The sequence below is a fragment of the Zootoca vivipara genome, chromosome 11 (assembly GCF_965207765.1).
Source record: "Zootoca vivipara chromosome 11, rZooViv2.hap1.1, whole genome shotgun sequence".
NCBI classification, from domain to species: Eukaryota; Metazoa; Chordata; class Lepidosauria; order Squamata; family Lacertidae; genus Zootoca; species Zootoca vivipara.
In genome coordinates, this window is record NC_142594.1 from 15,238,188 (window position 1) to 15,254,472 (window position 16,285).

General features: G+C 42.6%; 1 protein-coding gene across 4 annotated transcripts in view; it reads left to right on the top strand.

Annotated features, from left to right (window-relative positions):
• Positions 1–15,911, top strand: part of GADL1 (GAD like acidic amino acid decarboxylase 1) — a 149,891-nt gene extending 133,980 nt beyond the window's left edge. For all 4 annotated transcript variants that reach the window (XM_088654239.1, XM_035130372.3, XM_088654238.1 and 1 more), the window contains exon 15: positions 14,160–15,911. In XM_088654239.1, coding sequence (XP_088510365.1) covers positions 14,160–14,333 — 174 coding nt within the window. In that variant the 3' untranslated portion in view covers positions 14,334–15,911. The remainder of the gene's footprint in view (positions 1–14,159) is intronic.
• Positions 15,912–16,285: the final 374 nt, after the last annotated feature.

Below are 16,285 nucleotides of genomic sequence, written 5' to 3' on the forward strand. Positions count from 1 at the left end.
CTGTCTTCCACTGCCTCCCAGAGTTTGGTCAAACTCATGTTGGTAGCTTCAAGAACACTGTCCAACCATCTTGTCCTCTGCCGTCCCCTTCTCCTAGTGCCCTCCATCTTTCCCAACATCAGGGTCTTTTCCAGGGACTCTTCTTATGAGGTGGCCAAAGTATTGGAGCCTCAGCTTCACGATCTGTCCTTCCAGTGAGCAGGGCTGATTTCTTTCAGAATGGATAGATTTGATCTCCAGAGTCTCCTCCAGCACCATAATTCAAAAGCATCAATTCTTCATCGATTAGCTTTCTTTATGGTCCAGCTCTTACTTCCATACATCACTACTGGGAAAACCATAGCTTTAACTATACGGACCTTTGTCGGCAAGGCGATGTCTCTGCTTTTTAAGATGCTGTCTAGGTTTGTCATTGCTTTTCTCCCAAGAAGCAGGTGTCTTTTAATTTCGTGACTGCTGTCACCATCTGCAGTGATCATGGAGCCCAAGAAAGTAAAGTCTCTCACTGCCTCCATTTCTTCCCCTTCTAATTGCCAGGAGGTGATGGTAAATAATGTTTTTAAAAAAATATAAAAACACCCAACAGTTTACCACTGTTTGGAAAACATTAGGCAGCCTCCCCACCTTCCCACGCTTACAGGAAAGCCCAAGTGAGGATGTAATGAAGTTTTCCAGAAACCTAGGGAGGCTGCATAATGTAGACCTTTGGAAAGATGCTTTGGAGAATGAAAGGAAGGACATTCAAAAACACCCCCTGGCCACCTTGAAAGTGAAATAAGCAATACAGTGGTACCTCGGTTTATGAACACAATTGGTTCCGGAGGTCTGTTCATAAACTGAAGCGTTCATAAACTGAATTGAACTTTCCCATTGAAAGTAATGGAAAATGAATTAATCTGTTCCAGATGGGTCCGCGGCGTTCATAAACCGAAAATTCATAAACCGAGGTGTTCATAAACCGAGGTTCCACTGTACACCTCACCAATGAACTTTCTGCAAAATGTTATCCTCTCTTTCATGATATTTCAGATGTTCTTTTCTCATAAATTGATAGAGAATGGTAAGGCAAGATAAATTTTCAGCACAGCCTTGGTCCACACATGACTGCCACATGCACGTTGCTTGCAATGATATCTGCTTGGCTCAATATGCAGAGATGTGAAAGACCGATTTTAAACAACCCCGAGAAAGGCATAGAAATAAAGAACATGGATGATAGATTTTTGAAATGGAGGTTCCCCCCGATTCTTTTTAATGAGGTTGTATGGCCACGCAGCACTGTATATTTTGCTGGTTCTTTTACTTTCCTTGGAGTTTATCTGAAGGTCATTGCAATGATTTCATGCTAAACCATATACAAGAGTTTGGGCTTGCTTAAATGTTAATGCTTCCCTTTAGATCTACCTAAAACAGAGGCAAAACTATCATTATAACTCTTTAATCCCTACTGCAATGCAAATCTGGAGGATGCTACACATGCTAGCTCAGATAATGGTAATATTCAGTGTGAATAATAGGGAACTGTTCCAAATCTCTCACAAGACATTTATTTTTCTACAGTACTGTGCAACTCTCTCTCTCTCTCTCCTTTTAATAGCCAATTATCAAATAATGCATCTTTTCCCACTGAGCGTACATTTGTACTGTGATTTTTTTTTGTTCCCTTAGAGCAGGGGTGTCAAACTCAAATTCATCGGGGGCCGCATCAGCAGTTTGGTCACCCTCAAAGGGCCGGTTGTGTCTGTAGGACTATGTGTCCACTCTTTATTATCATAAATTATTGTCACTGCATTCAATTATTACTGTTTTTTGTAATAATGTAAGCTCATTCCCGCCCCCACGCGGATCACATTCCTGCGTCGTGGCGCGTGTGTGGGAGGGGATGTAAACGAGGGAAATTTGAACAAAAGGTGGGGATCGACGGCTTCCGGGGGGGGGCTCAACTAAACCTTCGGCAGGAAGGAGAAAGCCACTGCTGGGATTAAAAACCTGCAGATGGAAAGAGGGCTTCCCTCTCCCGCCCTGCGCACACCCAAACCCCGCTAGGCAGGATGCCACACGCTGCAACCCACCCCATGCTTTGGAGAGGGGCAGGAACATGCGGTGCAGCACCAACTCCCTGCTTTGCTTTTGCATCCTCCCTCCTCAGCGCCAGAGTCCCTTCCCCTCGCGCTGAGGGAGGGCAGCGGATTTCCCGAGGAGGAAGGCGGCGGCAGCCCCAGCGGACGTGCATCTTCGCCTCAGAGCTGCTCTTCCCCCCACCCACGCTGTTTTCGTCTTCGCCGCCGCCTCTCCCTACCGGGACTGCAGGCAGAGGAGGCTTGAAAACCTCCCCCCCCAAAAAAAATTCCCCTCCCACCTACTCAAACCGCGAGACGACTCCATCTGGAGCCCTACATCACGAGGTGCTGAGAGGTGGCGGCGACAGAGCGGGAAGAGCAGGAACCCATGCCGTCGTCGCCGCCTCCCTCCCGGCCGCCCCCCAGGGAGCAGCTCCACCGGAACTGAGAAGCCAAAGGGCGGCTCGGGGGTGGGGGGCAGAGCAAAAGCCAGGCACCCTCCCGAGTGTCTATGAGGAGAAAACGGGGGAAGAGGGAAGAGAAACCCGGCTCCATTAAGAGAGCGACTGTTGCGCTTCGCCTACTTCCCCCTCAGGCTCACTCCGCGTCCCTTTCGCCCGCTTGCTCGCCCACCTCCCGGATGCAGCCGAGTAGAGGAAGGGAAGCGGCGGGCGGCGGCTCCCCAGTGCCGCCTCACTCGTTCTCGGAGACAACAGCAAAGCCTGCAAAAAAAAAATCCAGCGCTGCTCCGTCCCGGCACCAACTTTGCCGGCAGCGCCTGTAGGGCTTTCCTACCTCCTCGGCGGGCTTCCTCCTCCTCCTCCTGCATCTCACTTCCCCGTCTGGCCACTGTGCCACCGCCTCCCTCAGCCTCATTCGAAATTGAAATTCCCTGGCCAAGGCAATCAGCGCGGCTCCACCGCCCCGGCCTCCGCCTGCAGCCCCGCCCCCGGTTTTGACCCTTGGCCAATCGCAGGCTCCAGAACTACTGTCAGCGGTTATTGTCGGCGGCGGCTACGCGGGCCACATGACGAGGTCTGGCGGGCCGGATTAGGCCCCCGGGCCTTGTGTTTGACACCCGTGCCTTAGAGGAAGAGAGCAACAAAAACAAAACTCATCCCAGTGCACACAAACTACGAAAAGATCTTTAAAATATTCTTTTGAGATAACTTGCTGCAATTTATTTACTCTTGGGGGGGAATCACTTTGCAGGAGGTTGGAGACTTTTCTCTGAACAATATTTTAATGACATGCTTTATAGATGAGTATTAAGTAAATGAGCTGGTTGTGTGTAAACAAATAACTATAGATAGATATTGATATAGATTTTAACACCATAGCTCTTGTACTTTTGATCTGACCATCACTACAATGATAAGGATCACTTCTGCTAATTAATAGACCACCTTTAGTTTTAATTTTCCGTGCTCTTGGTGACCTTCGTACTTTCTTTTTGCAAGGAGTGATATCAGGCAGGCAGCTTTGCTACATTGTTAAATACTTTGTTTAATTTTACCCCATTAGGGTAATACAATTTTAACAAGCAATTTTATTTTATTAGGTACATTTAAAAAGAAAAATCTGGTTTTACTTGGCTTTAGATTAATGTTAACTTGCTTTTGACATTACAAGTGAAACTCGGAAAATTAGAATATCGTTGAAAAGTGCATTTATTTCACTAATGCAATTTAAAAGGTGAAACCAATATATGAGATAGATGCATGACATGCAAAGCAAGATATGTCAAGCCTTTATTTGTTGTAATTGTAATTATTTGTCATTAGGCGGGTCAATTATAAATTGAATGTAATTAATGAAATATAATAACGATGTTTATTTTTGTATTATTGTAACTATTTGTTTTATTACTGTGGAATTTCCAAAAGAAAGCATTTGTAAAAATTAAAAGAAAAATAAAAAATAATAAGTTGCATTACTGAAATAAATGCACTTTTCGACGATATTCTAATTTTCCGAGTTTCACCTGCAGATTTTTTTATCAGTGTTTTTTAATGTTTATTTTTATGTAAACTGCTTAGACGTTATGAGTAAGAGTGACTAAGTGGTATATTTGTTGTTGTTGTTGTTTAGTCGTTTAGTCGTGTCCGACTCTTCGTGACCCCATGGACCATAGCACACCAGGCACTCCTGTCTTCCACTGCCTCCCGCAGTTTGGTCAGACTCATGTTGGTGGCTTCAACAACACTGTCCAACCATCTCGTCCTCTGTCGTCCCCTTCTCCTTGTGCCCTCAATCTTGCCCAACATCAGGGACTTTTCCAGGGAGTCTTCTCTTCTCATGAGGTGGCCAAAGTATTGGAGCCTCAGCTTCACGATCTGTCCTTCCAGTGAGCACACAGGGCTGATTTCCTTCAGAATGGATAGGTTTGATCTTCTTGCAGTCCATGGGACTCTCAAGAGTCTCCTCCAGCACCATAATTCAAAAGCATCAATTCTTCAGCGATCAGCCTTCTTTATGGTCCAGCTCTCACTTCCATACATCACAACTGGGAAAACCATAGCTTTAACTATACGGACCTTTGTTGGCAAGGTGATGTCTGCTTTTTAAGATGTTGTCTAGGTTTGTCATTGCTTTTCTCTCAAGAAGCAGGCGTCTCTTAATTTCGTGACTGCTGTCGCCATCTGCAGTGATCAAGGAGCCCAGGAAAGTAAAATCTCTCACTGCCTCCATTTCTTCCCCTTCTATTTGCCAGGAGGTGATGGGACCAGTGGTATATAAATAAGTGGTGTATAAATCCCGTTAAATGCTAAATGCTACTCGTATTATAGGAAGAGTGATTGTGGCATGAAAACCAGTGTGTGGAAGAAGTAGATAGAGGTTAGAGCTTGTATTCAAGCTCCTCCTTCACGCTGAATGAGATGTTGGCCAGTAGCTATTACCTACTACATACCTTCTTTTCTGCATGTAGGAGAAGGGAGCAAGCACGTTGTTTAGTCGTTTAGTCGTGTCCGACTCTTCGTGACCCCATGGACCATAGCACGCCAGGCACTCCTGTCTTCCACTGCCTCCCGCAGTTTGGTCAAACTCATGTTGGTAGCTTCGAGAATACTGTCCAACCATCTTGTCCTCTGACGTCCCCTTCTCCTAGTGCCCTCAATCTTTCCCAACATCAGGGTCTTTTCCAAGGATTCTTCTCTTCTCATGAGGTGGCCAAAGTATTGGAGCCTCAGCTTCACGATCTGTCCTTCCAGGGAGCACTCAGGGCTGATTTCCTTAAGAATGGATAGGTTTGATCTTCTTGCAGTCCATGGGACTCTCAAGAGTCTCCTCCAGCACCATAATTCAAAAGCATCAATTCTTCGGCGATCAGCCTTCTTTATGGTCCAGCTCTCACTTCCATACATCACTACTGGAAAAACCATAGCTTTAACTATACGGACCTTTGTCGGCAAGGTGATGTCTCTGCTTTTTAAGATGCTGTCTAGGTTTGTCATTGCTTTTCTCCCAAGAAGCAGGCGTCTTTTAATTTCGTGACTGCTGTCACCATCTGCAGTGATCAAGGAGCCCAAGAAGGTAAAATCTCTCACTGCCTCCATTTCTTCCCCTTCTATTTGCCAGGAGGTGATGGGACCAGTGGCCATGATCTTGGTTTTTTTGATGTTGAGCTTCAGACCATATTTTGCGCTCTCCTCTTTTACCCTCATTAAAAGGTTCTTTAATTCCTCCTCGCTTTCTGCCATCAAGGTTGTGTCATCTGCATATCTGAGGTTGTTGATATTTCTTCCGGCAATCTTAATTCCGGCTTGGGATTCATCTAGTCCAGCCTTTCGCATGATGAATTCTGCATATAAGTTAAATAAGCAGGGAGACAATATACAACCTTGTCGTACTCCTTTCCCAATTTTGAACCACTCAGTTGTTCCATATCCAGTTCTAACTGTAGCTTCTTGTCCCACATAGAGATTTCTCAGGAGACAGATGAGGTGATCAGGCACTCCCATTTCTTTAAGAACTTGCCATAGTTTGCTGTGGTCGACACAGTCAAAGGCTTTTGCATAGTCAATGAAGCAGAAGTAGACGTTTTTCTGGAACTCTCTAGCTTTCTCCATAATCCAGCGCATGTTTGCTATTTGGTCTCTGGTTCCTCTGCCCTTTCGAAATCCAGCTTGCACTTCTGGGAGTTCTCGGTCCACATACTGCCTAAGCCTGCCTTGTAAGCACACTCGTCCCCAATTGCCTCTGTCATTCTCCATCAGTTGGACGCCATCTGTGTACAGCAAGGAGCCTTCTCTACTTTGCAGGCTCCCTTTGTAAGCCTGGAGAACCATGGTTCTAAAACACACAGGGTCCCTCATGAGAGAGAGAGAGAGAGAGTTGTACATCTCATGGAGGCTGAACAAGAGGGCCATGCCAGCAGAATAGCAAGATCTCTCTTCTCCCCTTCCTCCTCCTCGGGATCTTAATAGCATGACTAAAAGAATGCTAGAAGCAGGCTTGTCTCCCAGCTTTATTTACCTGGAAGAGAAATTATATAGCCTTCTAAATGTGGTTGTGCGAGGGGTGTTACTGGTTTGCTCGATTTTTATTCTGTGTTTTGTGTTTTTATGCTGTGGAACACCAACGAGATCATCTTCTTATTATTTTATTTATCATTATTTATTATTTTCTTCTGGTTTTCATTACGTATTTTGTGTTTTTAATCTTGTATCTTTATGCTGAGATCTACGGATGAACAGCGGTATACAAATCAAATAGATAAATAGCAAGCAACAAGCTACTTCCACATGTGCTTTCCAGAGCTTTCTTCAGAAAGAACTGGAAGCACATAAATAGAACAGAGGCGCCACCAGGATTTGAACCTTCTGTAGCCAAGCCCCGCACAATGTTCATTACATCTTCATGGCTTTTCATGGGTCCCCGCCCCGGAATGCATGACAAATGAGGGGAAAGCTTCATAACTTCTTAAAAATTGTTTAAACAAGTTGTTTTAAAACCATTAGTTCCATGTTGTCGGTTAAGCCTTGAGGACTGGGAAGGATCCATAGCTCAGCAATAGAGCACATGTGAATTTAGTCCCTGGTTTCTGTAATAGTCAAGCTAGGACGGTCTTCTGCTCCCAGAAAGCACTGGGCTACTTGATCTTATTCCATATATACAGAACACATTGAAACTCATCAGTGCACCTAATGGGGCTTTGCTAATTTCCTTTCCCAAGTCCTAGAGAGTCTCATGACTTTTGTTAGCTGCTTTTGGGCACCGCAGGAGAATACAGCAGGACGGGCGCTCCTATGCAATATCGCTTTGGATTCCAGCCCTAGCATTTCACAACCTGGGTTTCCTACATAGTTTCTGTTTATCTAATCACAGTCTTTCTCAAGTCTGCTTTCAGGTCACAATGTTTCATGGCCACAATTCTCCATATCGTAGCAGACAGAGACCAATGGCACTAGACTAGTCATCTGGCTTATGTGCCTGGTGGTGAAGTCAATGAGGTGAACCTGCCATCTTTGGAATTATGACAAAACATGTCTAAGCCGGGGGGAAACCCAATAAATGAAACGGATAGGGCAAATACGGAGGCATCTATTTCTTCCTCTTCATAACATCCAGTAGCTCTGAGGAATGTGGAAGCCGTTACAATTATTTTGACAAATGCCTTTATCTCTCCATTTTGTTGTACGGTGATGCAGTGCAAGGGAAACTCTGGTGCTCTCATGCACAGCAATAATTTATTAGTGGTTTAGGGATGTGGGCCCAGAACAAATTCTAGACAAAAGAAAAACATGTTTGGGTTTTTGCAGACTGCTTTGGCAAAAGGACCAAAGCTGCAATTGGGAGTGCCAACATTTGGTATTTCGTTTATCCCAGTCGGGGTGACAGCTGACAAATGACCTGGGTTTGGTTTTAATTACCGCTGGAGATGGGGGGGGGGAGCCTTTGCATTCATCTGCAACCAATTTCACAATACAAAGCTATAAACAAGCCAAGTATTTGTGACATTTCACTGATAATTTTTTTTTAACGCCAGTAAATGAAGGGTGCAGTTTTTAACACCGTGAAACGATGGCCTGTTTTGCGGTTGTGATGAGTTCCTAGCACTGAAATCAAGACCTATTATTTGGTATTTTGCACCTGATTCTCTAATGTCTTCTGGGGGCTGCAGCTTTTTCTGAAACAATACTGCCCTTTATTTCAATTAAATTTAGTTGTAGGCCAAAAGCATCTGGAGGGCCAAGGTTGAGGAAGCCTGGGTAGGAGACGTAGGTGTTTTAGTGGCAGACTCCAGAACTTGTAAGCTCTTAAACACAATGTTTAAAAATCGTGTTACAGAGCCTACAATTTTTTAATCACATTAGTGATATATATTGAGAGAGAAAACCTAATAATAATAATAATAATAATAATAATAATAATAATAATAATAATTTATTATTTATACCCCGCCCATCTGGCTGGGCTCCCCCAGCCACTCTGGGCGGCTTCCAACAAAACATCAAAATACAGAAATCCAATGCATACAACGTGTGAATAGTAAGACAACTCATACAAGGAACGCTGACACAACCCCTCACACATACTGAGTAGAATAATAGAAGCATAAACACCCCACCCTACCTGCCACTCCCCCCTTTTCATCTTATTCCTAATTGTTTAAACCAATTCATAAACAAAGAGCTCATACATTGATCACTAATAATGAAACACATGTTGTAGATGTTTTTCCACATTTATTATGCTATATATTTTTGATACACAAATGATAAGACTGAGGAAAGCCAAATAATACTTTTTTAAAATAAAAATCATAAGAGCAAGGAAGTATTGGCAATCTCCCAAACATTTTCATCTTTTCACTTTGCAAAGTTCCCAAGCACATCCTACAAGATGAGCACTTATCTACCACTGTTACCCCTGAGAATTTCACTATGCCACAGGGTTGTCCTCAAGCACTAGACTGATTTGGCATGGAGGCCAGCGAAATGTCCCCAAGTTCAAATTAATTTAAGCTTCTGCTCAAAATAGGTCAAGAATAAATTACTGTTCCTGGACCTAGGTCCACCCTCGCTTGGCCAAGTTCCTATAAATTTCAAAACAAGGACATGGGGAAGAAACTTAGGCAAGCCACTTCAGTTTTTTACATGGGCTTTATTTAAAGTACTGTAGTATTTAGGTTGTGCAACAACATTGCTTTATGCAAATCCCCATTCTTCTGTATATGAACATCTTTTAAGAAGAAAGCAAGCTATTGAGATTATGAACTGAGCAGCACTATTACAAACATGTCTAGGATAAAACACAAAAACAAGGTTAAGTTACATTCATCATCTGAAGAGAGAACGTTATAGCTATTCTTACTCCTTTTAGAGATGTAGCTTACCAGTTCAAACAGCCCAGTGACACATCTGGCTGCACAGAAAAATGGTAGGAAATTTTTTTTCCCCGAGTCTAGTGAATTTTTCTACAAGGCTGGTTAAGGGGACAAAAGGAATTCCATTAGGTATCAACAATTCTCATTATCATTTTCACCTGTCCATACATTTTCCTAATCTATCCCTAGATCTTTTGCAACACACGTCTTATTAACAATATCTGCTTTCTCTCTTTCTTTTTTTCTTTCTCGTATTTTTTCTTTCTTTTGAAAATGAAATGAAAATTCAGGCCGTGTATCACATTCTGTATTTTGTGTTCATTGATTCGTGCTTGTGTCATGTTGTGATGTGAATTAATATCCAGAGAGTGGGTTCACCTATAATAAAAAAGCAGGACTTGGCGCAAAAGCAAATCGAAATGAGCAGAGGCAGATTCAGGTGAAAACATGCCATCTTTTGAATCTAACATTGATTTCAAGCCAACATTCTCTTACACATTAGATATTAAAATAGCGAGGGATGTGTGTACAATATGATAGGTTGGGAAATATATTGAGTAATTTTCTGACATTTATATTAAAATTAATTGCCTGGGCTTTATCAAGTGAAGTGCATCTTGTTGCAGGAGAAATAATGCTATTAACTAAAGGTAGGCATCATCATATTTATCGTATCGATCGATCAGCAGCTTCTAACACTGCCTTTTTGAGGTTCAGCAAATGAGTTTCAAAATCAAAGCAGGCAGTATATTTGCTAATTTCAAGGAAGGAGCCCAAAGCAGGTTGAAAAGAGGCTGTATTTTTGAAGGTTATATGGCAAGTATTTATTTTCCAAATAAGTATTTGTTTTCTAGCATAGTTTGGGAAGACCTAGATGTGGCTACTCTTGGGTGAATTTCTGTGCTATGATTATTTGTGGAACACCTATGTTATGAACAACACTCTCTTTCTGAACGCCTATTTGAATGGCACACACTTTCAAGTAAGCGTGCCTGAGCTCACATGCTGAAGCTGCAATCCTAAAAGCACACTCACTTGGACGTGTTCCCAATGAACTCAGTATCCTCCGAGTAAACCTGAACATGTGTAGGATGGTGCTACGTGTTATTTTGGACTTAATTTGCAAAATGGAAGGTGCTGTGTCCTCTCCTTCCATGAAATCCTTCCTCCTTATCAGAAATATTTATATCTGAAAGTTGTGCCACGATGAGGGAAAGTGTATCAGAATAATTTACCACCAGCTTGTCGCCTTCGTAAAGTGAACTTGGGTTGTGTGTGTTTGTGTAAACCTGGTGAAGAACAAGGGAAAGGTTGAGTTATATACTAGTTTTAGTTTGTGGGGCGTCGTATCCAATGGAATGGGTGTTCACCATGTCGCGAGACACTAGACAGGAACAAAGACTTGTGGGAAGTGGGCTAAACCCTCAGTTCTTCCTCCTATCTAGACGCAGACAGTATGTTCCTCCCAGCTCTCCTCACTCACCTAAGTTTTTTACTAGTTTCTGAACCCTCCTTTTTTTCTTTAGATTTCCCTTTCTGTCATTTTAGTTTTACAGTTCTTTGTCCACGCGTTGTGTTTTTTTCCACAAAAAAACCAAACTCTTTCATTTGCTCTTTACGTTTGGTCATTCTGCTTATTTGCCACCCTTCTTTTATTCCTTAGTTGTTTACTTACCTGCATAAATTTTCCAGAACTGGTGCCCTCGCCACAGTGCCAATGGCCGTTTCCGCCTTCAGGAGCACCGGCCTTCTGTTGGCGTGCTCCTTTTCTATCCCTCAGAGGCTGCCACCATTTTTCTGGGGTCACAACTGTCTTTCTTTCTTTCGTTTTGGTGTGTGTGCTAATTGTGTGCCTGCTGATGTGGCGTTTGCATTCTCTTGCTCTGACTTGGCTACCTCCTCGGCTGGTTTGCTGTTTTAACATGGGCAACGTCCCTGCCTGCCTGCTTCTATTTGCCTTTGAAATTGAGCCCTGACTGAGTGTCTCCCAGTTCGCTTTGGCAGTAAGGGAGTGCCTGCTCTCGTCCTTATCTTCCTGGTTGGTAGTTGTGACAAGGGGAGTGTGTGTCTAGCTTCTGTTTCCCCCCCACTCCCGGTCCACGGTGTGGCAGTTGGAGACTTTCAAGGCTAAATTTCTATAAACCTCCTCCCGGTCCAGTGTGGCAAAAGGAGTTGAGTGTTTATTTGGTGAAAATCAGAGGCTGTGTGTTTATATGTGTACCTCTTTGCTGTTTTAGTGGTGAAATTATTTGTATCATTTCACCCATCTACCATAGGGGTTAAAGTTTCGAAAGCAACCTTAGTGAGGTGGATTAAGGCCTATATTTTCATGGCTTTACGATTCCCTTAAGTTACCCCAGGGGTCAGCAAACTTTTTCAGCAGGGGGCCGGTCCACTGTCCCTCAGACCTTGTGGGGGGGCCGGACTATATTTTGAAAAAAATATATGAACGAATTCATACGCCCCACAAATAACCCAGAGATGCATTTTAAATAAAAGGACACATTCTACTTATGTAAAAACACCAGGCAGGCACCACAAATAACCCAGAGATGCATTTTAAATAAAAGGACACATTCTACTCATGAAAAACATGTTGATTCCTGGGCCGGATTTAGAAGGCGATTGGGCCGCATCCGGCCCCCGGGCCTTAGTTTGGGGAGCCCTGAGTTACCCCATCCATATCACGTTCTGGCGCATGTTGGACATTTGTAGGGCAGCCACTTGGTCGTCATCTTCCACCTTTACCAGACATTACAAATTGGGCCAGCTGTCCTCAGCTGAGGCAGCCTTGGGTCGTTCGGTGCTCCAACAGGCATTATAGTCAGTGTATTGCAGAGACCTGCCCAAATTGGTGACTCCACTATGAAATGTCACATTCCATTGGATACGATGCCCCACTCCCAAAACTACACTTCTTGTAAGGCCAGTTGTTCTTTTTCATTGACACACATCAGTCTAAAGCAGCATTGCTTGTTTTGAAGATTGTATCAGGGAGCAGAATCTAACCCTTGTATTTCTCATTTTCAAGTGATACATTTTAATCCAACATTTCTTTCTTGATACATTAACTAACTGAATAGCTTGCGTGTATTCTTTTGACTGAGAAAAACAAAGGTAATAACAAAATAAGCGGTGCACCAGAAAAATTTTTATTCTATTTTTATTTGCATTTTCAAAAACAGGAACAGAGCATATTTTACTCCCTCTCCTCCCCCACTTGCAACTTCGTACCAAATACAGCATGTATACATATACCTTATAACTTCCCTTCCACACTTTCCCCTATTCCTTTGCTTTTCTGCTACTCCATGTAATCCACATCTTTTTAATCATCCAGTTATCTATTACTGTAAATACTCTTATATATTTCAACTCTGGTGGATTTACTTGAGACCTGCTACGCTATGTATTTGTCTATACTTAAAATATTCTTAAAATATTCAATAAATATTATCCCTTCCTCCTTATATTCCTTATCTTCGTTTTCTCTTACCGTTTGTCAGACTCAGCCACTTCAGCATATTCAAACATTTTACACTGCCATCCTTCCTTGGTGGCCACTAGACTTGTTCTTCACCTTGGTGCCAATAAGGTGCCAGGCATCCCCAAACTTCGGCCCTCCAGATGTTTTGGACTACAATTCCCATCTTCCCCAACCACTGGTCCTGCTAGCTAGGGATCATGGGAGTTGTAGGCCAACACATCTGGAGGGCCGCAGTTTGGGGATGCCTGTTCTAGCCGCTCACTGCAAAATTGTCATTTTCTGCCAGTGACAATGCAGATCCACAGTGAACTATTTTGAGTTTTCTAACGTAATGGGTTGGGTATTAAACAGTGAGCACCTCTTGCTTTTGAACATGTCTGCTACCATCCATAAAGGGGTGCCATGTATATTTTATTGCGCTTGTTTTATAATAAAAAATTCCTTCAGTAGCACCTTAAAGACCAACTAAGTTTTTATTTTGGTATGAGCTTTCGTGTGCATGCACACTTCTTCAGATACACTTGAAACAGAAGTCAGTCCCTTATGTATATACAGAGGGTGGGTGGGTGGGTGGTGGGAATGGGTGATGGGCTGGTGGGAGTGGTAAACCTGTAGATGGCTGTTAACGACTGCTGGTTTACCACTCCCATCAGCCCATCACCCATTCCCCCACCCCCTGTATATACATCTGTTTCAAGTGTATCTGAAGAAGTGTGCATGCACACGAAAGCTCATACCAAAATAAAAAACTTAGTTGGTCTTTAAGGTGCTACTGAAGGAATTTTTTTATTTTGCTTTGACTCAGACCAACACAGCTACCTACCTGTAACTTGTTTTATAATGTTAATTTTAGCTGCTTTGTTGCAGTCCCCTCCTTTTATCTAAACCATAGTGTGCACATCTCCCTGCGTGTGGGAGGGAGGTCAGTTTCTGGGTTCGCCAGCCAGCCAGCATGTGTTTGTGGGACGGAATTCCATATGCAGAAGCAATGTGGAAGGGAGAGATTTGGTGGAGCAAGCAAGCAGAGCCCAAGATTTTAAGGAGGCCGGTACAAACTTGCAGGTTCTTATCAAACCAAGCATATGTAAGGTTTTATACATATATATGGAATCTTCCCGGTGAACCACCCCGAGACCTCCAGGTGTAGGGGCGGTATATAAATTCAATAAATAATTCTCCCTTTTTATTTCATTTTCTTTTAAAGGATTTCGACCCTTCCTTGCCAACTTGAGTCCCTTTGCAAAGTGTCACCCTTAATATATGACTTCCTTCTTTCCCTCAGGTTGCGCCCATCATTAAAGAGAGATTGATGAAGAAAGGCAGCATGATGTTGGGGTACCAGCCGCATCGTGGCAAAGTCAACTTTTTCCGCCAGGTCATTATCAGCCCCCAGGTGAGCCGAGAGGACATGGACTTCCTGCTTGATGAGATTGACTCACTAGGCAAAGACTTGTAATTGATGCTTCACTGCGCTAGGCTTTCCTTAGTTGTGCAGTTTACAGCATTGTCGCCCAACCTGCGGCCTTCCAAAATGTTGCTGGAATACAACTCCCATAATCTACGACCATCGGCCATGCTGACCGGGGGCTGGTGAGAGATGGAGTCCAACAATATCTGGAAGGCCAAAGGTTAGTCACCGCCATACCCAGCTTTCTGGGAGTAAGCCTCCTTGAACTCTATGGGACTGACCTTTGAGTAGACGTGTCTAGGATTGTACTGTAAGGATGTTTGCGACATGATGGTATTAGACCATGTAATCCCATAGATAAAATGCCCAGCTGGCTGAAGCCACTGCCAGGAACACCTGGAGAAGTGGTAGTTAATTCTTTGTAGCCTTGATTGTAATAAAGAGCCGGTGCTTTTCAAAACTAGACATTTTGTGTCCAACGTTGATATGTCATTGGCTGATAACTGAATGCTAAAAATGGGCCCCATAAACTACTAACATATATTGTTATAAATTAGTTAAAGTGAATGGAGTTAAGCCATCGCTGTAGTAAGGCCAGGTTTAGATCAGTGGGTATTAAGTTAAAAAAGTAGCTTTATATGCATTGTGAAGATTAGACATTCAGGATTGGTGGACTCTACTTATGCAAGAGGAGTTGTTTTTTCTTACTAACTAGTAAATTAAGTGTTGTGCACTCATTAATCCACCATTTTTTCCTGGAAGCATCCAAAATGTTATATACAAAATACTGGGTCCCTGGGGCAAGTCTAAGTTAATTCTACTTAGGTACCATTAAAATCAAGGGAAAAGTGGGTGATGATTTCAATGGGATCTAAGTTCATCGAGTGTGATTTAGTCTGAATCCATCCTATTGTAATTCACATATCATCCTTTTCTCTTTTTATCTTGGGGTGGAGGGATTGTACACAGTTTCTAAGACAGTTTGTATTAAATTTTATTGCTAAAACATCAGCAAGGTCATTTTAGAGGCCTATTGAAGTTAAAGAAATTCCACATGTGTATGTGTGTGTATATATCTCCTAGAGTTGTATTTTTTTATGCTGTGTGGCTATTTAAGGTAAGGATTACTGTATTGATTCATCCACTGGTGTTTCTAAAGATGTAAAAACTATCAAATTTCACTTGAGCAGAGTATAAATGGGGGGATTACACTAAAAAATAGTATATAGGTGTGTAATAAGCAGAAATTTGTCCATAATATTCAGACATAATTTTACAGTAAATACTTTTGTGAAGCTGAACAGACCCACACTAGGTTTAATCCATTCTATTAAATTTGTTTATTACAGTGTCTTTTAACAAATTGTTTTGTAATTCATGGTCTTGTTCTTCCATTAGTGCTGTATGTAGAAGTTTTTCTATATTTGCAGGCATGGTGTAATGATTAATTTATTAGAGATCCGTATTTTACCTGCTTCTGTGAGATCTATGTGATGATACATATAGTGCAAAACAAATTGCCTAGAAGTGCTTTTTGTAGCAGCACATTTAAGTCTAATGTGCAAAATATATGTGTTCTTAGTTGAATGTTTGAATAAAAAGGCATTGATAACTCTTAAAAACCAATCCAGACTATTTATTTCTTCTACTACTTCTTTTTAAAAATGGAACTTGAATGCTTGTTAAAGAGGGACCTCACGTATTCTCAGCTTCCCAGGACTAGTTTTAGGCCTGAGTAAGCCCCAGGGGAAGTTTTCTTCTGATGGACCCCTTCTTACCATTTAATTATTAAATCAATTTATATATACTGCCCTGGGGTGCTGGTGGTGAGCCCGCTGTTCTCACTTACCTACTCAGAAGCTGTCTTGTTGTCTTGTTTTGTAGTCCCCACTCAGACAGGAAGCTGACTGAGTTGTTGGGAGGATAAAACGGGGAGACAGGAGACGATGTTTTCCACCTTGAGCTCCTTGCAGGAAAGGTGGGCCTAAGGCAAGGCTGGG